We start from the raw sequence: 25,256 nt of genomic DNA on the forward strand, positions 1-25,256 counted from the left end.
GTTAGGAATAAAAGGATGGATTGAGATCAACGAGGAAGGCAAATGTTGTTGCTCTCTGTTCCTGAGAGCATATGATATAGCGCTAGCTGAGGTATCAGTTTGGAAGTGGTACTTCTAAATATGGCAACACTTCTATTTAGCTGTGGGCTACTGTCATGATGTAGGTAATTCATTTTTTCTGTTATGAATCCTTTTGAGTTTCTAATAACAATGAATTCAACAAACAAGTCCACCATAATCCAAGTTTGTGAATATTTACCAGTTCCAAGAGCATTTTTTAGTGCAGCTTAATGTTTTATGAAGTAGAGGGAAGAGGATGTCATATCCCCATTTAACAATAGTATTTTGTTGTGATTATAAGAGTAATATATGCTCACTGCAGAAGACTTGAAATACAGAAAAGCATAAAGAAGAAAACAAAATTTACTTGTAAAATTCACAGCCAGAGATAGCCACGGTTAGCATTTTGATATATTTCTTTCCAATATTTGCACTTTTTAAATAATATAATCGCCTTCAAACTGTATTACGTTTTGTATCCTCGTCTTTCCACTTAATATCGTGGCCATTTCTCTTTTCCTCAAGAGTGATTCAAGAACATTTTTTGTTAAGATTTCACATATTATAAATGTTTTAAAGTTTATGTAAACATTCCCTGAATTTTTCATATTTATGTTGTTTCCTTTTTGGTGTTTTTTTTTTTTTTTTTTTTTTTTGCCATGATAAACAGTGCTGCGACAAACACACACATAAAGTGCTGTGACAAACACACATATGGGTATTCTGATTTTTTTTCACAAGGATGGATTCCTAGAAATAGAAAACTAAACACTTTTTAAGACTCTTGCTACTTATTGCAAAATTGCTTTTCAGGAAGGTTGAACCAATTTGCATTTGCCAGCACTCCATCACTTGCTTACATGGAACACTATATTAAAAAATAAAACAGAAACTTTGCTAATTTGATACACAATACAAAATTACACTTAAATTTAAATTTCCATAATTACTAGAGCAGCTAAATATTTTTCATATGTTTATCAGTCTTGCAATCTGTCTTCTGTGACTTTCTGTTCATTTCTTTTGAGCCTTAGTATTTTTCTCATTGATTTTTATTAGGCTTTTAATTCGTAAGGGCATGATCCCCTTTTTCTGTTATATTTTTAGATATAATCATCTAATTTTGTTTGCTCTTTGTTTCTAATATTTTTAGTGTTTAACATTTTTACACTATTACATGTATTGGTTTTCTTTATAATTTTCCCATGGCTTCCCTTTCTATCCATAGCTCCAGAAAACTAAAATTCTTTTGTAGTATTCACAAATAATTTCTTGTTTCTTCTTTAATGCCTGATCAAAGGGACACTTTGGAGTATAACATGAGGCAAAGATCTATATTTGTTACTATATAACTATCAATTTTCCCCACACTATTCACTGAAAAATCAATTCCTTTGTCATTAGTTTGTGCTATTTTATTTTACATTAAGTTTTTATTTTATTTGAGACTGTTTCTAAGGTATTTCTTATTTTCTATTTATTTGTATGTTGGTTCTTGTGTAATCTTACATTATTTTAAATACTCTGTGTGTCAATGTCTGGTAGGTTTTGTTCCCCTACATTATTATTTTTCTTCAGAAAAAGTTTGGGTTACTTTTTGGATTTGGACTTTCAAATCTTTTTTCTTAAGAGACATAAATTGACTTGCCCACGGTCTAATGATGAGATACACGTAAAGTGACCACAAGACTCCCTGACTCCTAGTCCAGGATTCTTTCTGTTGAGTAATGGATCCTCCCACATTCCCCACTCCCCACACCCCCCCTCCCCTCCCTCCCCTTGTCAAGCTGTACCTGGTTGCTGACTGGCTTATGCTTAAGTCCTGGTTTGTTCAGAATAAGCTCCAGCTGCCTACGGTTAAAATTGGATACACCGAGGGATTTCACCAAGCCAGCATCTTTGCAAGCTTCTAAAGCCTGTAGGGTAAGAGCCAATGGGTCAAGAAAGAAACCTCAACACAAGCAGGAATAAACATTTATAAAGGTGACTGTGCATTCTTTAAAAAGTAAAGTCCCCGGGGTATATTAATAGGCATTCTGTGAACTAAAGAAAAGTGGAGGAGATAGGCAGGAATTCTGTAATTGAATGATTTTGGGGAAATGTTGTATATCATATCTTCCCCTTGTATTTTCATAATGTATACCAGCATGATAATAATGATCTTATTTCTTAAAATTTGTTGAGGTTTTCTTTATGGTATAGTACCTGAAAATTTTTATGTGTCTGGTATGTGTGGAAAATGTATATTCTCCTATTTTTGGATACAGATCCTTCTTGTTTCTCTCTCTCACATACACACGCATTATATAGAAGATTAGGTCTAGCTTTTCCTGGCTTTTCAATAATTTAGAGAAATATATCAGAAATCTCCCACTGTAACAGTGGATTTACCAGTGTCTTTCTGTATTCTATCAATTTTTGCTTTATATATTTTGAAGATATTTTATTTGGTAGATATGTGTTTAAGACTGATATATCTTCTTAGTAAATTAAATCTTTATCATTATGGTTTTTGCACTTCCCTATATATTTTAGAATCAGCTTTTCAATTTCCTTTGGGATAGTCATTGGGATTGCACTGAATCTATCCATGAATTAGGGGGGAATTAACAAATTATCTGTATTCAATCTTTCCATCAAAGAACATGATACAGTTCTCTATTCAAATTAACAAAAAATCCTCTCAGTAAAATATTGTAGTTTTAACTATATGTCTTGCATAGATTTTGTTAAATTTATCTCTAAATATTTAACATTGTTTTTAAAAAATTCCATTTCCAATTGTGTGTTGCTAGCATATAGAGTACATATAGATTCAGATTTTGTTATTTTTTCTTTATCTTATGGGTTATTTACACATATCTTCTTAGTTTCCAAATATATGATGATTTTTCAGATATATATATATATTTTTTTCAGATATATTTTTGTTATTGACTCAAATTTAATTCCAATGTCATCAGACAGCCTACTTTGCATGAAGAATATCTTTTTTTTTTTTGCGGTACGCAGGCCTCTCACTGCTGTGGCCTCTCCCGCTGCGGAGCACAGGCTCCAGACGCACAGGCTCAGCGGCCATGGCCCACGGGCCCAGCCGCCCCGCGGCACGTGGGATCTTCCCGGACTGGGGCACGAACCCGTGTCCCCTGCATAGGCAGGCGGACTCTCAACCACTGCACCACCAGGGAAGCCCTAAGAATATTTTTAAATGTATTGAGATCCGTTTTATGTCTCAGAAAATGAACTATTTTGTGAAGTATTCCATGTGCACTAGAAAAATAGCATTCTGTTATATTTTGGAAAAGTATTCTATAAATATCAATTAGGTCAAGTTGTTTGATAATGTTTAAGTTCCTATATTCTACAGACTTTCTGTCTACTTATTATCTCAATTAACAAGAGAGAGGTTTTGAAATCTCTGACTAGATTATTCTTTTTCTCTTTTCACTACTCTTAGTTTTGCTTCATGTATTTTGGAGTTCTGTTTTTAGGTGCATAGATGTTTAGGATTGAACCCTTTATTATTATAAAACAAAATTCCTTATCCCTGGTAACACTCTTTGCTCTGAAATTTTTGTTGATATTAAAATGGTTACTCCAGCTCTCTTTTGATTACTGTCAGCCTAGTACATCTTATTCTAGACTTTCACTTTTTTTTTTAACCTTTTACTTTCAACCTATTTGTTTTATTATTTATTTATTATTTAAAAAATGTTTGGCTGCGTTGGGTCTTTGTTGCTGTGTGCAGGCTTTCTTTAGTTGTGGTGAGCAGGGGCTAGTCTTCGGTGCGGTGTGCAGGCTTCTCATTGCGGTGGCTTTCTCTTGTTGCTGAGCACGGGCTCTAGGTATGCGGGTTTCAGTAGTTGCAGCACGCAGGCTCAGTAGTTGTGGCGTGTGCTCTCTAGAGCGCAGGCTCAGTAGTTGTGGCGCATGGGCTTAGTTGTGTGTCTTATTATTTAAAATGAGTTTCTTGTATATAATATATAGTGGGGTTTTGCTTTTTATCCATTCTGAAAACCTCTGCATTTTAACTGGGTTGTTCAGGCTCTTTACATACACTGTGATTATTGACACCACTGAATTTAAATCCCCCATATTGCTATTTATTTTCTGTTTTTCCCATCTATTCATTTCCCCTTTTTTCTTATTTTCCTGCCTTCTCTTAGACTGATTATTTTTTATTATTTCGTTTTGTCTCCTTTACTGGCTTGTTTGCTATACTCCGGAAGCTTTAACATTTTCTCTTTATGTTTGACATCCTGAAATTTCACTATAAAGCATCCAGGTATGGGTTTTTTTCTCTTTCCTCTTTGGTAATTCATGCCTTTTCAACATCTCTGGGTTTCTTCTTCAATTATTACTTCCCTTTCTTTCTTTTTTTCTAAGACTTCTATTGTGTGGATACTGGAAATTCTAATTTTATGATTTACATCTCTTAGCTTTTCATATTTCACATTTCAAATTTTTTCTTGTCCTTTCCTTCTTCACTTGGGAGATTTCCTCATTCTGATCTTTTAAGCTGATCTTCTTTTCCTTATCTGTACCCATTCTATTTTTATCCCATCTACTGCACTGTGTTTTTATTTTTCATAATTATTATTTTTGCTTGTTTTAAAAAAATGTTTTCTTGTTCTTATTTCATATTGCTGATATCTTTCTTTTATCTCCTTGAATATATTAATTGGCTAATTTAAAAGTTCTTGGTCCTCTGTTCTGTTTTTGTCGTGATATGTAATTGAGATATGTTGTTTCCTTGTGAAATAAATGTCTTGTTATTTTGGGCTCTGAGCTCATTTTCTCCTGAGGATATTAGGTACACTGTGAGGCAGTCCCTTAGAGAAGAATGCCAGACTCCAATCCTAGTCAGCTCCAATGAAGTCAGGAGTGAGTGTATGGTCTTTCGGGTGGAGAGCCCCAGACAGTAGAAAACACAGTCAGTGCCTCCTCACCCCTCAAAACAAGCCACAGTTCAGATCCTCAGCTGTAACCTAAACAGGGGGAAGTCTATTAGAATGAGATGATCATTAGAGTATCATTTCCAGCCTTTGGAGTTTGAATTGGGAGAGGCAGGAAACAACTGCCAGAGGTCAGGCAGAGACTTATGTTTTTATCAGCTTCTCACAAGTGCAAGATTTCAGTGCTGCTCTGACTTGATTCCTGAAGACATCTGAACACGAGTCCTAAGTGTCTACATGTGTGGAGTGTGTCCCAAGGCTATAGCAAGAGAGAAATAAGAGCAAAAATAACTCCGATAGTTCCTCTCCTATATTATCTTAGTGGTTGCTGAGTTGCCTTTCACTCTAGGTAAAAGCTTCCGTATTACCTCATAAACAAACCAGTTCAAAATATCTGTACCTGCCTCCCACCTAAATCCATAAGGGTTTTCGCATTATTTTCCCCTAGTTTCTCACTCTTATAATCTTGGGGAAAGAGCCAGCAGCCTGCTCAGAAATGGAACCAGAATTGTTTTTCAGTTTTTCATATATTATTTTACATTTGTTTCTTTTAGACATCATATTACTGATTTTTAAAAATTCAATTTGAGAAACCAAAAATTTGTGAGTTTATCTCATTTATATATTTTTATTTACTGTTACAGTAGAACTTATTTCCTTTACTTTATTTTTCCTCCCACACTTCTCTCTTCCTTATCTTTGGCATTCTTCTCTTCCATCAAAGCAAAATCAAACATTTTTCAGCACTCAGAAGTGGAGATTTTATACATCTTTGCTCGTGGTTAGAAATACCTGACTACTACTTTTCATTGGGAGTAAAGGTTGCAACTCTCCATAAATCGAATAGGAATAACCAGATCACAATTTAAAAATGTACTCTTTTAACATAAGAGGCCCACTTGAACTCACCTCCCAAGTGGCACACAGATTTGACTTGTGATATAACCATTTGCCATTTTCATCTTTAGGATAGAATTCATCTCCAGGCTGTTAAAAAAGAAAAAGAAAATGAAAAAGTGTAGTTAACTTTATTTATATCTGGGGATTGAAATGATGGAATTTAAGTTGTCAGTATTCCAATATACCCGGGCCCTGGGAAACCAATTCAAGATATATATATATATATATTTTTTCCCCCTCCCCCTGTGGAACTGTCCAGAAATTCATTTGTCCAACATATATGACACATTAGTCTCATTCTCTCACCCCAGCATTCATTATTCTTTATTTATTGACAGATTATTGTTGTTCTTAAGCCATGAAGTTCTCTCTTAATGATAAAATTTCTCATTAAAGAAAAGTAAAAGTTGAGAATTAGGACTTTTAGACTCAGTGTTTGGATAGTCTATCCTGGCCAAAGTTGAGGACAGCAAATTTCTTACTCTTATAAGAAACCAGAGGTCATCACTAAGGCTGAGAGGAGGAAATTCTTCAGCTAAGTATAGTTGATGAATGCAATATTCCTTAAGTATAAGGGAAATGCACAGCACATTACTTCTCAGGTCTGGCTAATCGCCCCATGGTTCTTTTCTTACCCTTTTTGGGCCCTCCAGGAGTTCAGCATCTTTTTTTCTACCTCATACACTACGTAAGTGTCAAACCTCCTCCTCTAACTTTTGGATGGTATTTTCCCAATGAAGATTGACTATGGTGTGGAAATTGTCTTTCAGATTTCTCCTTTTTTGCTATATTTAAAAATGGGACCCATCTCTTATGGGCTTGGAAATGGGATAGAAATAAAAGATAATTTCTAGACTCCTTGAGTGGATGGTGGTAATCATTTCCTGAGGTTGGACAAGGAATTGAGAGTTTTGTTTTGGATAGTTTGAGTTTGAAATGACTGTTGGACAGTCAAGTGGATATTTGAAGAGAACAGAGAAGTCTCAGAGATTGGCTCAGAGAGAGGTCATGGGTACAGATAAAATTTGGGAGTCCTCAGCATATAAAATGGTATTCAATCCATGCAACTGGATGAAATCACCTATAGAGAGAGTATGGCTCAGTAAGACAAGAATATTGAGGATAAAGCACTGGGCAAAACATTTGGAGTTTAGCAGAGAAGAAGCTGTCAAAGAATCACCAGAGGGTGATATCATAGAAGCCATGAGATGAAAATGTTTAAAGAAGGAGGCAGTAGTCAACTGTACTGAAAGAGATCAAATAAAATATGAGGACAAAGTGTCTACTGGATTTGGTTGGTGGCATAGAAGTCTTTGTAGACCTTGATAATAGGAATTTTTTGTTGTTGAAAATCAAGCAATTGGATAAAATCCATTATATTCTTAAAAATTTTCCCTAATTTTTCACTTTGCCATCTCACCTGAATTAATCTTTCACCTGGTGATAACAATTTCTCCATGCCCTCTTTAGCAAAGATAATTTCACCTCAATTTTCTTCTATTTCACCAAGAGCAGGAAAAAGACTCCTTTCTCCTCAAAGCCATGTAATCATTCATATTAACTACCCTGGTTACCTCTGATTTCTAAGCCCTTTGACCTTCTCAACACTTACGAGGCTTATTTCCACTCCAGACTCCCTCCATATTTCTTGCTTTTTGCACTTCCTAATTTTACTTCTGACCTGAAATGGCTTTATATCTCCATTATGAACTCTTACTATTAATAGTTTTTACTCTCCCAAATTTTAATTAAGTCCTCTCCAAGTCTGAACCCATGTTAGATATTTCTATGATGTTCCACTGTGCTTACTTTACTAATCCCTTCATTTGGATAAACTCATTGTCTTTTTCCTCCTTTTCTGCTCCTGACTGTAAGGCATTATTAGAAGAATAACTCAACCCTCTAAAAACCCATGCTATTGACCTTCATTCCTGTTTAGCAATAACTTCGTCTTTTTAAAATGTCTTATCATGATTTTTTGTACTTTTTGTTGTTCTGAAATTGTGTCTGCTTATTAACTTTATATTTAAAAAATAACAAAGTGGTAAAATATTTTAGCGAGAAAGGTTTTTCTTTAAAAAGAATCATGAGATTCAAAAAGCAAGTGATATTTTGGCTTCAAAGACTGATTTCTCAATTACAGGAAGTACAGGTTCAGTTGGGAGGTATTGTCACTATACTGTGTAATTTCTCACTGTTAAAAATTTACCTTCTCTGTGTCCTTGAGCCTTGATCCTATTTAAGAATAGAAATAGAATTCCTTTATTTACCTTCTCCAAAAAGATTTTACAAGTCATTAGTCAGCCACAGAGGAGTAAATTTCATTTTCTCACTTTTAAATACAGGTTCTTTCCAAATCTGTAAGACTCAGTTTAGAACTCTGTCATTTGAATAAGAATCGAAGTTAGTTGAGTGAGGAGAAGGGCTAAGGTCAAAATCCCAAGAGTCTGAAATTAAAAAATCACTGTAGTCCACAGGACATTGCGATTATTAGGCTTGTGAGGATAAGGCAGAGGGTAGTGTAGTGTAAGGGAACACGTATGAGATTGGCATCAGGCGACCCAGGATCTGGTCCCAATTCTGATGGACTTTAATCCTAAGTAGTTCATTGCTTTTCTCTTCTGTGAAATGAGGTTTTTGGGATATATAATTGCTAAGGTCACATCTTGGATGTGACCACAGAGGAGAGTTAATAAGGAAGGTGCTTCCAGAGAACAGAACGGGGCAGCCAGGTTGGCTGTGTAAAGAAATTCTGGCCACTGCAATGGCAGAGAGTCCTGGTCTTTCCTGTCCAGCAGGATCTGGTTTACCTCATGGGCAAGTGGTCAGTTTTGTTTTTCAATCTCTCCTTCCCTCAGTGAAACTTTAAAGCAGCTGCTGCTCTTCAGCAGTGTATACTGGGTGTGTTGGTGGTGGTTAAACTGAGTCCATATATTGAGAAAGTTCAAGGAAGGAGTGCATTTGAGTTAGAGGAATAGATATCACCTAGAGGTCCTGATCTTGGAGCTGCCTTCAAAAATCTGACTACTCTTTGGGTTATTTTCCTTTGGAGCGGGTGGAGTGTGAGTAGGTTTTCAGTTGTATTTATTATTTTACATTATGTTGTGCAGGGATGTTTTCGGGACTGTGTGAATGGGAAGAAGGGTGTGTCTGGATGCTGGACAACTGCAATGTGGACTACAGTTAGGAGACTACTTGTTGGTTTGATGGAGAGCGTTTATAGCTGCAAAGACGTGATATAACAGACAGTGCATTGGATTATGAATCTAGAAACTTGGGATCCAGGCCTGAGCTGGCTACACATAATCTTTCTTGGCATTTGTTGGGTTAGGTCAGTACTATCTGATTTACGGTAACAAAACATCATAATATTCTATGGTGCTAAGTAATGAATGAGCTTCCCGTACATAGATGTTGGCCCATGGTTGCCAAAGAGCAGAGGCTTTACCTTTAGGCATATGAACTTACCTTAAAAGCCATGGGTATTTCAATGATGTAAAGATCCACATAATCTAGCTGGAGGCCCCTGAGCGTCCTCTCCAGAGTTGGGCGGACCATCTGTGGGTCATGATGTGTAGCCCACAGCTGAAAGAAAAAAAGGGAGATAGTTAACTAATACCCTCATTATTATTATTAACAATGATGCAGCCCTTTAAAATTTGTTTTTACTGTTTCTTTTTTTGTGGCTGTACCGTGCAGCATGCAGGATCTTAGTTCCCCAACACGCATGCCCCCTGCAGTGGAAGAGCAGAGTCCTCACCACTAGACCGCCAGGGAATTCCCCAGCCCTTTATTCTTTATAAACACTCATACGCATTGTATTCACCCATTTCATTTCACAAAAATATGTTTACGTTGCAGTGTCATCTGAGTACAGGTTGAGCTGATATAACTTGACATCCAGAGTATAACTTTATCCAAGTATAGTAACAGAGATTTAAAGATCCATCTGAACCACAGAGTACCTAATTCAGCAATAAAGTCTTCCTCTGCTCTGTGCTAATTGCCTAATGGACTCTTCGCACTTTCACTTTTCCTCATTGTGTAATTAGGGAACATGTATCTGACTAGTGGTTCTGACCTGGCTTGGCACTTTACTTTCATTTCACTGATAAAAGGTGTGCTTCATCTGAGTAAGAAATATGGTTGTGTATGTGTCTTCACCAGATCCTCCACATTGTGATGGGTGGTGCGGAAGCTGGTGAAATTTTAAATTATTGCAAAAGTTTAGATCCCTTTTCACTGCTCCTTTGTTCTCATTTGGTTCACTTCCTCATTTCCCCAGGAAAATTCTGCCAATCCCTACTAAGATCTGAACCAATAATGTCACCAAAATGGCGGCATGGGAGACCCCAGCCTCCAGTCCTCCAACAAAGATCAACAATGAAATAGCTATCCATGGGGCATCCCTGGTGGCACAGTGGTTAAGAATCCGCCTGCCAATGCAGGAGACACGGGTTCGAGCCCTTGTCCAGGAAGATACCACATGTCGCGGAACAACTAAGCCCGTACGCTACAACTACTGAGCCTGCGCTCATGAGCCCGCGAGCCACAACCACTGTGCCCATGTCCAACAACTACTGAAGCCCGCGTGCCTAGAGCCTGTGCTCCTGAGAAGCCACCACAATGAGAAGCCTGCACACCACAATGAAGAGTAGCCCCTGCTCACCGCAACCAGAGAAAAGCCTGCGTGTAGCAACGAAGACCCAACGCAGCCAAAACTAAAATAAATAAAATAAATAAATTTATATTAAAAAACAATAAAATAGCTATTCATGAAAAAACAAAACAAAACAAAACAGCTATTCATGAATACAAATGGGGAGATGTTGGTCAAAGGGTACAAACTCCCTGTTCTAAGATGAATAAGTTCTGGGGATCTAATGAACAGCATGGTGATTATAGATAACAATACTGTATTATATACGTGAAAGTTGCTAAGAGAATAAATGTTAAATGTTCTCATCACAGAAAATAAATGGTAATTATGTAATGTGATGGAGGTGTTAGCTAACACTATGGTGGTAACCATTTTGCAATATATAATTGTATCAAATCAATGCGTTGTACACTTTATACAAGGCCATATGTCAATTATATCTCAATAAAGCTGAAAAAGTAAATAAAAGGAATGTAGACAGCTTAATATAAATAAGAAAAAAAAGAAAAAGAAATTACTCGTTCTCTAAAGTGTTAGGTAATGAAAGATTAAGCCTTGGGTTGTCAAACTGGAGCATGTGTACCCTTGAGGTCTGTAAAACATGGGATGCTGAAGGGTACCCAGAGCTTCAGGATAAATGAATACATCTTCTTGGAGCATGAAATTTGCTTACATATTTTTTGGGAGAAAAAGCTTTGAATTTATGTACATATTTTGCCACAAGTTAAGAGCAAGCAAAATTAGCAAAATTTGATTTTTTTCCTATGTTGGACAATAATTTTTTTCTTGCCTTCAGAGCATAGAGAAGACAATGTGAGAGTAGAGAAAAACGTGTTTTTGTTGTTACTGTGGGTCCTTTTGGTGTATTGGTGAAATCTCATCTAACTGAAAATTCTGTTTTATGTTTTAATCTATTTTTATTCAACAGACAGGCAGTACTAGTTCTAGGTACTCTTTAAGTGCTTTGTAAATGTTAACTCATATCAAGCCTTGAAATGAAATGAAATGGGTGATTTAATTCAGTTCAATTTTTTCATCATGATAGGTATTCCAACAGCTTTAACGGTTTTCCAAGGAGATAAGAATGAAAGTTTTTTTTTTTTTTAATAAATTCAAAAATATTTCCAGCTTTGGGCAGGATTCTTTGGCTCAGGTCCTCAGGATATGAGTTCAAGTTTATTTTTCCCCAGAAACACTTGGTGAGTTGTAATGAGAGACTCTGTAATAACAAAATCTTTAGGAATCAGGCTGTAAAGCTATAATAAAGTGAGAAGCTTCAGGCTGATATTTTGGGACAGTGGCTCTACATGGCCCCTTGAAATCATAGCCCATAAGTGGCTGGTGACTTGGGAAACTGCAAACTCCTGGAGAGGCTGGAAAGGAGTAGGGAGGACGGGGTCTGGGGAGTGAGTGAAGTCAGAAGCACCATTTTGTTCTCTTTAGAAAACTTAGGAGAATTGTATTACAAGTTCTCTAAAGTTATACAGTTTTATTCCTGCAAGGCTGCCTGTAAATATGTATCCTATATTTCCACTGGCTTTCATTTTATCATGGTGCTTTATCTTTCTGATTGCTCTTCAATGGATAGTGATTTCTGGAGATTTCAGTTTCTCAAAAGGTAGTGATCTAAACAAAATGTGGTATATCCATACAATGGAATAGTATTTGGCCATAAAAAGAAATGAAATTCTGATATGTGCTACAACATGGTTGAAAGTAGAAAACATTATACTAAGTGAAAGAAGCTAGACAGAAAAGAACACATATTGTATGATTCCTTTTGTATGAAATGTCCAGAATAGGAAAACTAAAGAGACAGAAAGTAGATCAGTGTTTACCAGTGAATGGGGGAGAGGGATAAATAGGCAGTGATTACTAGTGGGTAAGAGGTTTCTTTTTGGAGTGATAAAAATATTCTGGAAAAGGTAGTGGTCATGGTTGAACAACTTTATGAATATACTAAAAATGGTGAACTTTATGGTACATGAATTATATCTCAAAAAAAATTAGTGATCTATGGACAAATAGGCATATACAGAAGAAAACGCTGCCTCCTTTTAAAAGAAGTTTTGACACATGCTTATTATAACATGAACCACCTCCTTACTTCCCTTCACTCCTCAAATCAACTTTCTTTGATTTGGCTCTTCCGTATTGTCTTAAATCAATGCCCAAGTATGAAGAAAGAACTTTTCCCTAAACTTCATGGGGTTAATTAGTCCCTAAATCCTTGGCAAGATTGAGGAATTTGGCAGTTAAGAACTCACTCCTCAGGACTTCCCTGGCAGTCCAGCGGTTAGGACTCTGTACTTCCACTGCAGGGGACACAGGGAACTAAGATCCTGCAAGCCTGCAGGGTTTGGTGAGTTCAATATTCTTCAGCAGAGAAAAGACGTCAGACCCACCATGAACGTAAGTCGTGTAGGGTGAAGGGAAGACCTCACCTTTCCGCAGTAGAAGATATCCTGCCTCTGCACCTTTCCTTCTGCTATCTTCTCCCTGATGGCCTCCCCCACTTCGTGCTCGTTCTGGTAGAGGTAGGCGCCATCAATGTGCCGGTACCCCGTGTCAATGGCAATTTTCACTGATCTTGCACAGGTCCCCTTAGGGGTCTAAAATGATAGGGGGGTTGGGTTGGGGGAGAAGAGAAATGTGTCTTTTCTTTAATCATTCTTAATCAGGACACTTGGCACATACATGGTTTTATAGCGAAAACGACAAATTCGGACACCTAAAAGGACAAGAAAGACCCCTGCATAACTGGGTAGCATGAAAGAAAGAAGGGAAAAGGAAGAGGATAGGAAGTGGGATGGGACCTGCACCCCTTGGGGGAGCTGAAGGTGAGGAGAGGTTCCCGCACCCGGGGAAGCCCCCTCACAGCGGGGAGATCAGTTGGGACAGAAGGGGAACTTTGGGGGCTACGAGAGGAGAGCCCAGCAACCTGTCTGTGGCAGGCAGGACAGAGTGAGACCTACACAGATGGTCCTCGCCACAGCCCTGTGTGCCCCAGCCTGAAAGGTGTGTCGCCAGTGTGTATGGGGGCTGGGTGCTAAAATGTGGGGTTTGGAGAGCAGACCCGGGGAGAAGACTTTTGACTGTTGACTGTGCGGAGACAGCCTGAGGGGATGGAAGTGAGGAAATCCACAACTAGGAACGCTTGTAGAGGAAACCCAGACTGCCATAGAAGCGAAGCACCATTGTTAAGTGACTTGCAAGGGGCAGGACTGCCATTGCAGCCTCTCTCCCCACATGAGGCCCCTGCCTCCCTGGGCACGGGGAAGGGCTCCTGCCAGGGCAGGAGCTCTTGTGACCCCCGTTGCTGCTGCATCCACAACGCCCTCCTCGCCGGGGCGGACTTGTGTGCTCCAGGGCAGCCTCGGGAGCAGACCCCTGTGGGTGGCCCACATGCAGAGGTGGTGCTGAAACCACAGCTGAGCCCCAGGGGCTGTACAACTAAGGAAGAAAAGCTGAAGTCTCTCCTCGCAGCTGCACAATCTGCGAATTGACGACCCTGCGACCAGCTTTGTAAGCTAAGTGCCTGCAGAACATCTAAATGGACAGCAGCTGCTCCTGCAGCCAAGACGGGCCTAGTTAACAGCTGTAGACTTTGTGGCACTTACACAGGGGTCGGGCCAGGCCAGAGTCTGAGCTGCCCCCATAGTGCACACAGCGGGTCCAGATCCATGCTTACTGCAATCCTGGGACATGACTTCAGTGGATCTGCGCTGGTGGCCTGGTGAAAACAATGTCTGAGGGACACTGGGGCCAACTGCAGGCATTCCCACGGTTAAGGTGGAGACGAGAGCAGTACCAACAACAGTGTAATCTAAGAGCTTGTACAACAGGTGAAGGTGACACAACAGAGCACACCCATAGGTGAACAGCTCCAGAGGAGGAATGCTCCAGTCCCACCTACCTCACACCACAGATCAGAAACACAGCTCAGAAACAGATCTGGGGGACTCTACTCCGACGACTAGGTAGCAGATCCCACCCCTGACAGGGCAGTGACAACCAGAGAGCAAAGGGGAGGCCCTGCTCAATATCCAGTGCAGGTTCTGGTCACCACAACATCAGTCACACCTCCTATCAAAGGGATAACAGCCAGCATACACTGAGGAAAGAGGTGGCAGACATCTATACTAAAAAGAGCCCTCACACCAAAAAATATTAAACCCATGCTGGCTACACAGGGATGTTCCCACATAAAAACAGCCCTCTGTGCCAGTCTGAGGGTCTGGCATTGAGAGGAAGGACCCCCAGAGCATTTAGCCTTGAAGGCCAGTGGGGCTTGAGTGCAGGAGCTCCACAGGGCGGGGGAAACAGAGACTCCACTCTTGGAGGGTGCACACAAGGTCTCACGTGCAGTGGGATCCAGCACACAGGAGTACTTCCATAGGGACCTGGGCCAGACCTACCTAGGGGTCTTGGCAGGTCTCCTGGGGAGGTGAAGGTAGACCATAGCTCACTGTGGGGGCAAGGACACTGGTAGCGGAAGCCCCAGGGAATATTGATTGGAGTGAGCTCTCCCAGAGGTCCACATTTCAGCACTAAGACCCGGCCCCACTCAATAACCTGCACACTCTAGTGCTGGAAAGCCTCACACCAAACAACCAACAAGATAGGAACACAGCCCCACCCATCAGAAGACAGGCTGCCTAAAGTTGTACTGAGCTCACACACCCCTTGACATGGACATGGCCCTGCCCATCAGAGAGACACGACCCAGCTCTACCCATCAGAGGGCAGGCACCAGTCTCTCCCAACAGGAAGCCTGCACAAGCCCCTGGACCAACCTCACCCACCAGGGGGCAGACACCAGAAGCAAGAGGAACTATGATCCTGCAGACTGTGGAAAGAAGACCATGAACACAGAAAGTCAGACAAAATGAGAACACAGAGAAATATGTTGCAAATGAAGCAACAAGAAAAAACCCCACAAGAACAACTAAATGAAGAGGAGATAGGCAATCTACCTGAAAAAAGTTATATGACCTTTAGAAAAAAGCAAGAAAATAATTGCCATGAAAGTTAGAAGATAAATTACCTCTTGAGGGAGAGATGGTTTTGAATTGGGAAGGGGACACAGAGGGTTTCTGGGGGTTGGTATATTCTAATTTTGGATCTGTGTGGTGGTTACTCAGATGTTAGCTTTAAAAGTATTCACCCTTCTATATATTTCAAAATTTTAAATGTTAAAAAAATAAGGAAGTAGATCAAAAATAAAAGGTAAGTGACTCAAATAAGTTCAAAACTTTAGATCCAAAGAATGTAGTAACCTGGGCATGAAACATCCATTTGTGGCCTTGGACCTACTATTTGTTCTCCTTTGTTTGGTTCCAATGGGTTGCCAAGCTTTGTAGAGTCTACCCCATGATTTGTATCCTTCAGCCAAGTTACTTCTTTTTTAGGCCCCAGCCAAATTATTTTCTTCACAGCCACCGACCAAGTTTAAGTTCTTATTATTTTTTGCCTGATTTATTAGAGAAGCCATCTCACTTGATCTCTATGTATTTTGCCTCTTCTCATTTTAATTCGTTTTAACGTTGGCAGGGTAATAGCTTTGAAATATGAACCTACTTTTTTCTCCCTGGTATTTTTTTGTTACCATCTACCCCCCCAACCCCCCCCTCCCCGGCAAACCATTTTTTGTAGCTTGATGTGCAGCATTCATTGCCTCTGGAGAGGAATGATATAAAATGCAGAAGTCAGTTCTTGGTATTTGCTTTCTAAGAGCCAAGGCTTCTGTGGCAGGAGTGTGAGTGTGAAGGGGTCACAGGTACTGCAAAGAACTCAGGATACACACTCTACTAAAAGTAAAAACAAACACCAGCTGAGTTATTTTCTTTGACTCTTAAAATACTAGCTCATATAGCGTTTTACAAAAATATAAGTGTTGCCATTACTTAAAAATTATTAATTACTTTACAATATTCTTTGAAAAATGTGAGAAGATCAGGCCACACTGGACTTTTGTTTATGCATGACAATTAGCTGTAGTGGAGAAATTACCATCTTCATTTAGAATGGTGAGTGGAATCCCTGGTACTCTGTTTATTGTGTTTTGTACCATCAATCGTCTCCTAAGTGTTACCTGCACATGTTTTTTGTGTTTTTTTGTTTTTGTTTTGTAGCAAAGAAGAGGAAAGCATTTCTTGCACTTATATCTGCTATCAAAATGGGAAAGCAGAACAAAACTGAGAAATAGACTTGGCTCTCTAGGGCCACTTATTTACGGTTCCTGCCTGGTCCCTGGTCCCTTTAGGTAGAGATTGTGGGAACATCCTCAACTCTGACAAAGATTCTTTCATGGACCAAACTCTAATCAGGTTCTTTTGAACTCTTTTCCAACATGGACTTTCATACTCATCTCTGCTCTGTCCAAGCTTAGCAAGAATCCTGCTAAGTCAGTTTAACCACAACCTCTCACCCTCCATATCTGATCACGCTTGATATCAAATCAGGTTCCTCCTCCTCCACCATGCCCCAGGAGATGTCTAGTCACCCCACCCTGTCTTCAGCAAGAATCCTGTTAGGTCAGTTTAGCCAGAATGGCCCCGTATTCCTGATGTTTCCTCTTAGTAATTTTCTACCCACAGATTCCAACCCTGCACCTTGGTTATAAATTCTCACTTGCCCATGTATTCAGAATTGACACCAATCTCTCTTCCCTACTACAAAATTGTATCACAGTGGCCCCTTGATGTATCAGCCTCCTCCTTAGTACTCAAGAGATTGGACTTCACCTCTCCTTTGCCCCACATACAAAGCCTTTGGCTCACTCTTCAGAGTGTGAAAACTGTTTACAGCTATAGAAATCTTAACCAGAGCCACCCAGGAAGGGATACTGGATCAGTTACAACCCCAATCTAGGCTGCTCCTGCCCTATAGCTTGGTGTTTCATGATCTACCCCATAACTAGATTTGTTCACTGTTACTTTCATCTTTGGACAAGCACTTCAGCTTTTCTTTATATTTTATTTATAAGTGTATTTATTTTTTCTGCCTTCAGTCACTCATGGATTTCAAATCCCTTGTTTCTAGTCCATTGTTTCAATCCCTGTGTTACCTAGAAAAATGCCTCATACATGGTAGGCACACAATAAATATTTATTGAACTGAATTATTGCCCATTTTCCAAAATATTTACCATTGGTCTCAGATTTGTGTCATTTGCACACTTGGTAACATTCTTGAGTTTTACTTGAAGTTTTTGATAAATACTGGTTATTAACTCATGGGCTGATATACATAAAAACCAAATTAATTTCTATCAAAGCAGAAAAACGAACAAGATTCAAAACTCTTGCCTATCGGACTTTCTCAGACAGCGATATAGGGAGAGAGACAGGAAGAAGGGAGACTTGCTGGGAGGCTATTATAGACTATTTCATCCCTGTATGAAAATATTCTGGGACTCTGTCCTAGGGAAATGGTGCATAGATAATTTGTACAGTTCAGTTTTCATTAGTTAGTGATTGTCAAGTGAGGAAATGCACAGAGTGCCTGGTGCTACTAAATGCTGGTTCCATCTCAAATTCCCTGACTCCACAGGCATGAAACACCTTAATAAGAAAGTTGGGCATATTAAGAGAAAAAAAATCTTTGTAAGTCAGGAGAAGCTAGGCTGGTTGGACTCACACAGCTGCACAATAATGTTCCTCCGGGCTGCTGTTCTACAGTTCCTATCGTCACGTGTGTGACAGTGGAGTCTCAAATGGGCAGATGCTGGAGGAGAGGTTATTGTTAGTCTTCCTTATCTCAGCCTTTCATCTCTGCTCCTACCCCGACTCCCCCTGAAGACAAGCCTAAATCTTCCCCTGGCGCCTGCTAACTTCTGTATCAAAATGGAACAGGATCCCAGGACAAATATTGACTGACTTGATTATATACATGAAATGTGAAGCATTTCAGTTAATGAGTTACCTCAGCCTGTCATTCTCCTTCCATCTCTTGTGGAATGAAAGGTTTTGAAAAGCACCTCAGGCACGCTGAGGAGAGAAGACTGAATTTTGGCATCAGATTTCATCTCTAGGACTAAGATTCTGACGTTAAATCTAATTCGGTACTTTTATTTCCTGGTGACCAACTTGGGCATGGGTACTCCTAGTGTCTGTCTCATCAGCCCTGGGTAGATGGTGAGGGAGTTGTCAGTTGTATGGCTTTGAACAGAAACTGCTGAGTGTTCCAGCTAGGAGATACTCCACCCTCCCCACTCCCCGTCTCCCCTTCAACCTAGCTCTGCCTATACCCCTCCCCCAAATCTTCCATGGTGGGCATTTTTCTTCACATTAGAGTTTCCAATTTTGTGAGACATACCTTTAGTTCTGTATTTCTGATCACAAATGTGGTTTGTGCATGCACAATCTTCATTTCTAATAATATTCCTCGAATGCCATATTCTCTAACTGCAGTAATGTGTTATCTTCTGAAGTGAGTTACAACTCTTTTTGGGAAATGACACATGAATGCTTTGGAATGTCTCCATCCTGTAGCATTTAATATTACTAGACACATAGCAGGCACTTAATAATATTTATTGGTAGATGCAGCACTTTGAGCCCCACTGAGTTCCAGGAGACAGATAGAGAGACAGAGAGATAGATAGAATGATAGATGTGCAAGCAAGGAGCCATATAATTGATAGTCATTGAAATGAGTAGAGGCATGACATAATCAGATTCATATCCTAGATGTATCATTCTATCTATCTATCTATCTATCCATCCATCCTAGGTACTTTCTGGATATATATTCCTAGATACTTTCATATATAGAAATATATATAGAAAGTCATAGAAATATGCAGCTGCACTGACATAACATACATTTATAACAGGTAATATAGTATAGGGACTCAGAGGATAGGACCTGGGCCAAAACTGCATTGGTTCAAATTCCAGTTCTCTTCCTCACCATTATAAGTTTGGGACATTTTACTTTATCTTGCCATGCTTCAGTTTTCTCATCTGTAAAATGGTATCTCTCTCATAATGTTGTGAGGATTAAATTAGAAAATGCATGTACTATAAAGTACTACAAAGAGTACTACAATAATAATAGCTAAAATTTTCTGTGCAATCTTCCCTATAAGATGTAAAATCAATCAGGAAAGAGACCATGTCTTGTTCAGCTCTATATTCTCAGTATAGTATGCGTGCTGGGTGTTCAGGTAATCCTTGTCAAGTGAATGAAAGGAGATATATATATATATATATATATATATATATATGTATGTGTGTGTGTATATATATATTTATATATATATATGTGTGTGTGTGTGTGCATCAGAGGATATGGAGATGTAAATGCATACAATAATAATAGCTAAAATTTTTTTAACACTTAACCGTGTCAGGCAGAGGCATGACATAATCAGATTCATATCCTTGTGCCTCTGTGCTTCTCTTTCTGCCTACAATGTCCTGCCTCAGCTCTGCTTCTCTGCCTAGTTAACTTATACTTAGTTTAACAGAGTTCATTCACACATGATCATTCAAATTTCAGTAGCATTTCTAGATATAACCACTGTTTATTCTGGTAATTAGCATTAAATGTGGAATTGCAATGTGGAAAGCAGAAAGATATTTTTCTTACAAGTAGAAGCTTTTCTGTGTTTTAATGGAAACCCACTTCAGTTCTCATGGTCAAATCTAACTATTCCCTTTCCTGTGTTTTCAGAGAGATACTGTTTAAAATTCTCAGACAGCATTTACTCTTCATTGTTCTATGATTAATTAGTTATTAGAGTCTGTCTCCTCTATTAGATTTTTAATCCCTAGACAGCAGAGACACTATTCTCTTCATATTTGAAGCTTCTATAGCCTAGTGCTTCATACATGGTAGGTTTTCACTAAATGTTTTGTTGGACTGAACTAAAAATTCTCAAATATGAACTTAAAAAAATCATGAACTCAGAAATTTTGCGTACTTCAGTTCAACCTTATAACCAGCATTCAGGCTGAATTTTAGTAAAGGAAGCAGAAAGGTCCCATTCTTTAAGCCAAGATACTTTAAAATCATAAACTGATTTAGTTTAACCATTGGCTCAGTACTTATTCAGCCAAACAGCAGTCCTTCAAGGTTGCATTCATTATTACAATAATTAAATCAATGAAATCCATTCAAAATGAATTACAGATTATCCTTTAGGCAAGTGTTAATTAAAAAAAAAAAAAAACAGAGAGAGATAAGCTTACCAATCTAGGTTCTGAGTAGGTACCAAGACCGATGATAGGAATGCTGTTTCCATCACTTAGAGGTATGCGGTGATATGCAGCACTGAGGTACATCTTGGAAAGTCTGAGGTTTCAATTTCTAGAAATGCTTCTGAACACCACAGAAAAGCCTTTTTGAAAAGGTGTCCTAATGCCTATTTAATCAAAGAAAGGAGAGCCAGAGGGAGGAGCAGTGGGAGGGAAGAGAGATTTCTCAACCTGTTTTTTTTTTCAGGTTGTTCTGGAAATCCTAATTGAGGTTGTCCTTTGAACTTATCAGAGGCATGTAAATAATATCCCATTTTGATCTTATGCTTACTTCCCTGCAAAGAAATGATTTTAAAAATAAAAGGAAACAAATCTAGCTGGCTTCTGTCAGCTAGGATGCTTTGGTTGGTAAGTAACAGACCTATCACAAATTCTCTGAAATAATAAAAGAAATTTATTGGTCTATATTCCTGAAAACTCCAACCTTAGAGCTAGCTCCAGGTGTGACTAAGTTTTCCAGGACTTCCCTAGAGATTTGGGCTAGCAGGACTGGGAAGGGGTCTGATATTTTTATCACCTAGTTAAGTGGGAAACTGGACTGGAGGGGAAAATGTTATGGCCGGGAACCAGTTTTTCACTCTCAGTTCATTTCTCTGCCTCCTTGCTCTCTCAGTGGATTTTCTCTTTATCACTGAAAGATGGTAACCAGTCCTTAGAGTGACATGGTTCCAGGCTCAAACCCAACAAAAAAAGGGATTTTACGTCATAGCTCACACAGTAATCCAGAAATAGTGTCCAGTTGGCCTCAATTGCCTTTCTTAGTTCCTGGAGCCAATCACTAAGTCAATCACAGGGGTCAAAGAAAATAAAAGACTGATTGCTTTAATGTAATTAGAAGCCATTTTTAAATTTGGGGTTGGGCTTAATCCCACCTGGGGAGATTCTGGAGATGTTAAGAAAAAGGAAAGGAGTAGCAGTTAGTGAAACAATTAACACATGTTTATTATAGTCTTCCTCCAAAGGATTGTGTTGTGTATGAGAGTTTTGGACCTGGTGACCTTAAAGATAACTGTGTCCATGATGGTGAAAGTATCCTGAAGTTTGTCTCTAACTGACTTGTCTTCTCTCCAGGACAACCTCATTCTTGCTTACACACACATAATCAGCCAGTGAACACAATAATTTCAACTATGTTGGGGCAGGGTGAAATATGGGCAGTAGTGATCTTCAACATTGTTTGTAATTCGATCCAACAAACACTTATTGTGCACCTTTGTGTGCTAAGATGTTGGCTATATATGTTTATTTTTCTTATTTTTGACTTTTTTGGTGTTTAGCTCTACGAATTTTAGCACATGTACAGATCTGCGTAACTGCCATCACAATTGGGATATTGAAAAATTCTATAACCCGAAGAACTCCTTCATGCTATTTGTCTGTAATCAAAAGCTCCCCCACCAGCAACTCATAAAAATCATTATCTGTTTTCCGTTGCTATAGTTTTATCTTTTGAGAATATCATGTGAATTGAATCATATAGTATGTGACCTTTAGAGATTGGTTTCTTTCACTCAGCGTAACACCTTTGAGATTCATCCAGGTTGTTGCTTGTATCAATAGCTTACTTGTTTTTAATTGCTGAGTAGTAATGTCTATATACATTATATATATGTGCCACAGTTTGTTTCTCTATTTGAAGGACATTGGTTTGTTTCCAGTTTTTGATGACTGTGAATACCGCTGCTATAAATATTTGTATACAGGTTTTTGCATGAATATTAGTTTTCATTTCTCTTGGCTAAATACCCAAGAGTGGGATTGCTGGGTCATGTGGTGTGTTTAACTTTGTAGGAAGCTGCCAAACTGCTTTTCAGAATGATTATATCATTTTGCATCCCCGTTAGCAATGCGCGTGAATTGCTATTTTTCCGCATCTTTGACAGCACTTAGCATTGTCGGTATTTTATAATTTTAGTCATTCCGATAGGTTTGTCATGGTATCTCATTGTTAATTTTAATTTGCATTGTGGATAATGATGTTGAACACTTTTTCACATACTTATTTGCCATCTATATCTCCTCGTGGTGAAGTGCCTATTCAAACATGGGGGTTCAGTGCCCATTTTTTAGTGGGGTTGTCTTCGTAGTGTTGAGTTTTGAGATTTCTTGGTAAATCCTTGATACATGTTCTCTACTGAATACATGGTTTACAAATATTTTTTTCTCAGTATGTAGTTTGTCTTTTCATTCTCTTGACTGTGTCTTTCATGCAGCAAAAGATTTTAATTTTGATAACGTTCAATTTTTTTGTATTGTTTTAGAGTTTCATGTGAAAGAACTTTTTTGTCTAACCCTAGGTCACAGAAGTTTTATTCTATTTTTTTTCTAAAAGTTTTATATAGTTTCATTTTTCCATTTAGATCAATAATCCATTCTGAGTAAATTTTTGTATAATCTAGCATATTTAGGTAGAGGTGTTTTGTTTTGTTTTACGTAAGGGTATCCTATTGTTCCAGTTCCATTAGCTGAAAAAAATTATGCTTTCTTCACTGAATTTCTTTTGCACTACTGTTAAAAATCAAAGGTCATATTTGGGTAAATCTACTTTTGGACTTTCTACTTGGTTTCATTGATTTATGTGTCTCTTCCTTTACTGATACCACACCGTTTAAATTATTCTAACTTTATAAAAGGACTTAAAAAATCAAATGGTATAATTTCTCCAACTTTATTCTTCTTTTCCAAAAGTATCTTAGCTATTCTTATTTATTAACTTTCTATATAAATGTTAGAATCAGCTTGTCTGTGTCTTCACAAGTCCTGCCAGAATTTTTTGAATTGAGTTAAATCTGTAGATCAATTTCTTATCTTTACTCCTTTGAGTCTTTGAATCCATGAACACAGTATTTCTCTCCATTTATTTAGCTCTTCAGCATCTTGAGGTTTTCAGCCATACACATCCTATATTTGTTTTGTTAGATTTATACCTAAGTATAGGTATAAATATTTAGTTTTTTAGAGCCATTCTAAATGGCATTTTAGAAATCCTGTTTCCAACTCTACATTGCTAATACATAGAAATAGGATTGATTTTTATGGCTTCGATCATTTAGTATTTATTGAGACTTGATTTGTTTTTGTTGTCTGACATACTATCTATCATGGAGAATATTCCACATGTGCTTGAGAAAAATATGCAATCTGCTGTTTTGGGTAGGGTCTTCTCTAGATGTCTTTTAGATACAGTTGGTTCATAGCATCATTCAAGTCCTCTATTTTTCAACTGATCTTCTGGCTTGTTGTTTTATCTATTCTTTAGAGTGGGGTACTGAAGTTTCTAACTGTTACTGTAAAACTATTTCTCCTTTCAATTATGTCAGTTTTTTGCTTCATATATTTTGTGGTTCTTTTGTTAGAGGCATATATGTTTATAATTGGCATATCTTGATATATTGACCCTTTTGTCAACATGTAATGTCCTTCTTTGTCTCATCACAATTATTGACTTCAAGTCCATGTTGTCTGATATTAGTATATCCATCCCAGGTCTCTTTTGGCATTTTTTTATTGCATGGAATTTATTTTTCATCCTTTTACTTTCAATCTATTTATGTCCTTGGATTTAAAGTAAGTCTCTTTTAGACAACATATATTTGGATCATTTTTAAAAATTGATTCTTCCAATCTCTTCTTTTTAATTGGAGGGTTCAATCCATTTACAGTTCAATTATCGATAAGAAAGGATATACTTCTGCAATTTTGCTATTTGTTTTCTCTATGTCTTATTTTCTTTTTATTCCTCAATTTTCTTTTTATCCCTCACTACTGCCTCGTTCTATGAGTGATTTTTTTTTCTAGTTTACTATTCTGACTCCCATCTTGTTTCCTTTTCTGTATACTTAAAAAAAGGTTATTTCCTGGATGTTTTAGTCAGCTTGGCTGCTATAACAAAATATCATAGACTGTGTGGCTTCAGCAACGGCCATTTATTTTTCACAGTTATGGAGACTGAAAAGTCCAAGGTCAAGGTCAAGATACTGGCAATGAGTTTCTGATGAGAGCTCTCTTCCTAGCTTGCAGAAGGCCTACTTCTATTTCTGTCTTCACATGGTGGGGAAAAGAGAGAGAGAGAACAAGCACACTCTGGTCTCTTCTTATAAGGGTATAAATCTCATCATGAAGACCTCACCCTCATGACCTCATCTAATTACCTCCCAAAGGCCCCATCTTCAAATACCATCCACATTGGGAGCTAGGGCTTCAACATATGAATTTTGGGGAGACACAATACAGTCCATAATACTAGGGTAACCCTGGGGTTACAATTAGCATTTTAACTTTGTAAGAATCAGGTTTGAATTAGAACCAAGATACTTTCAGTAGTATTGGGTTTGCCAAAAAGATCATTCGGGGTTTTCCATAACATCTTATGGAAAACCCCAAATTAACTTTTTGGCCAACCCAATACATAAAAAC

At 38.3% G+C, this 25,256-nt stretch overlaps 1 protein-coding gene and 1 long non-coding RNA gene across 3 annotated transcripts in view; one reads left to right on the forward strand and one right to left on the reverse strand.

The window, feature by feature from the left end:
• AKR1D1 (aldo-keto reductase family 1 member D1) overlaps window positions 1-20,867 on the reverse strand; it is a 31,327-nt gene extending 10,460 nt beyond the window's left edge. Inside the window, exons 1-5 of one of the 2 annotated variants that reach the window (XM_060155949.1) lie at window positions 20,775-20,867; window positions 13,020-13,187; window positions 9,384-9,500; window positions 5,925-6,002; window positions 1,854-1,976 (exon numbers count right to left, since the gene is read on the reverse strand). In XM_060155949.1, the coding sequence (XP_060011932.1) occupies window positions 1,854-1,976; window positions 5,925-6,002; window positions 9,384-9,500; window positions 13,020-13,187; window positions 20,775-20,867 (579 nt within the window). The remainder of the gene's footprint in view (window positions 1-1,853; window positions 1,977-5,924; window positions 6,003-9,383; window positions 9,501-13,019; window positions 13,188-20,774) is intronic. The other variant, XM_060155950.1, reaches the window with a different exon arrangement.
• LOC132524109 (uncharacterized) lies at window positions 1,880-10,913 on the forward strand. Its single transcript, XR_009541795.1, has 2 exons — window positions 1,880-2,043; window positions 10,201-10,913. It is a non-coding gene; the product is annotated as an uncharacterized LOC132524109 (long non-coding RNA).
• Window positions 20,868-25,256: the final 4,389 nt, after the last annotated feature.

Source organism: Lagenorhynchus albirostris, chromosome 8, assembly GCF_949774975.1.
Source record: "Lagenorhynchus albirostris chromosome 8, mLagAlb1.1, whole genome shotgun sequence".
Lineage (NCBI taxonomy): Eukaryota > Metazoa > Chordata > Mammalia > Artiodactyla > Delphinidae > Lagenorhynchus > Lagenorhynchus albirostris.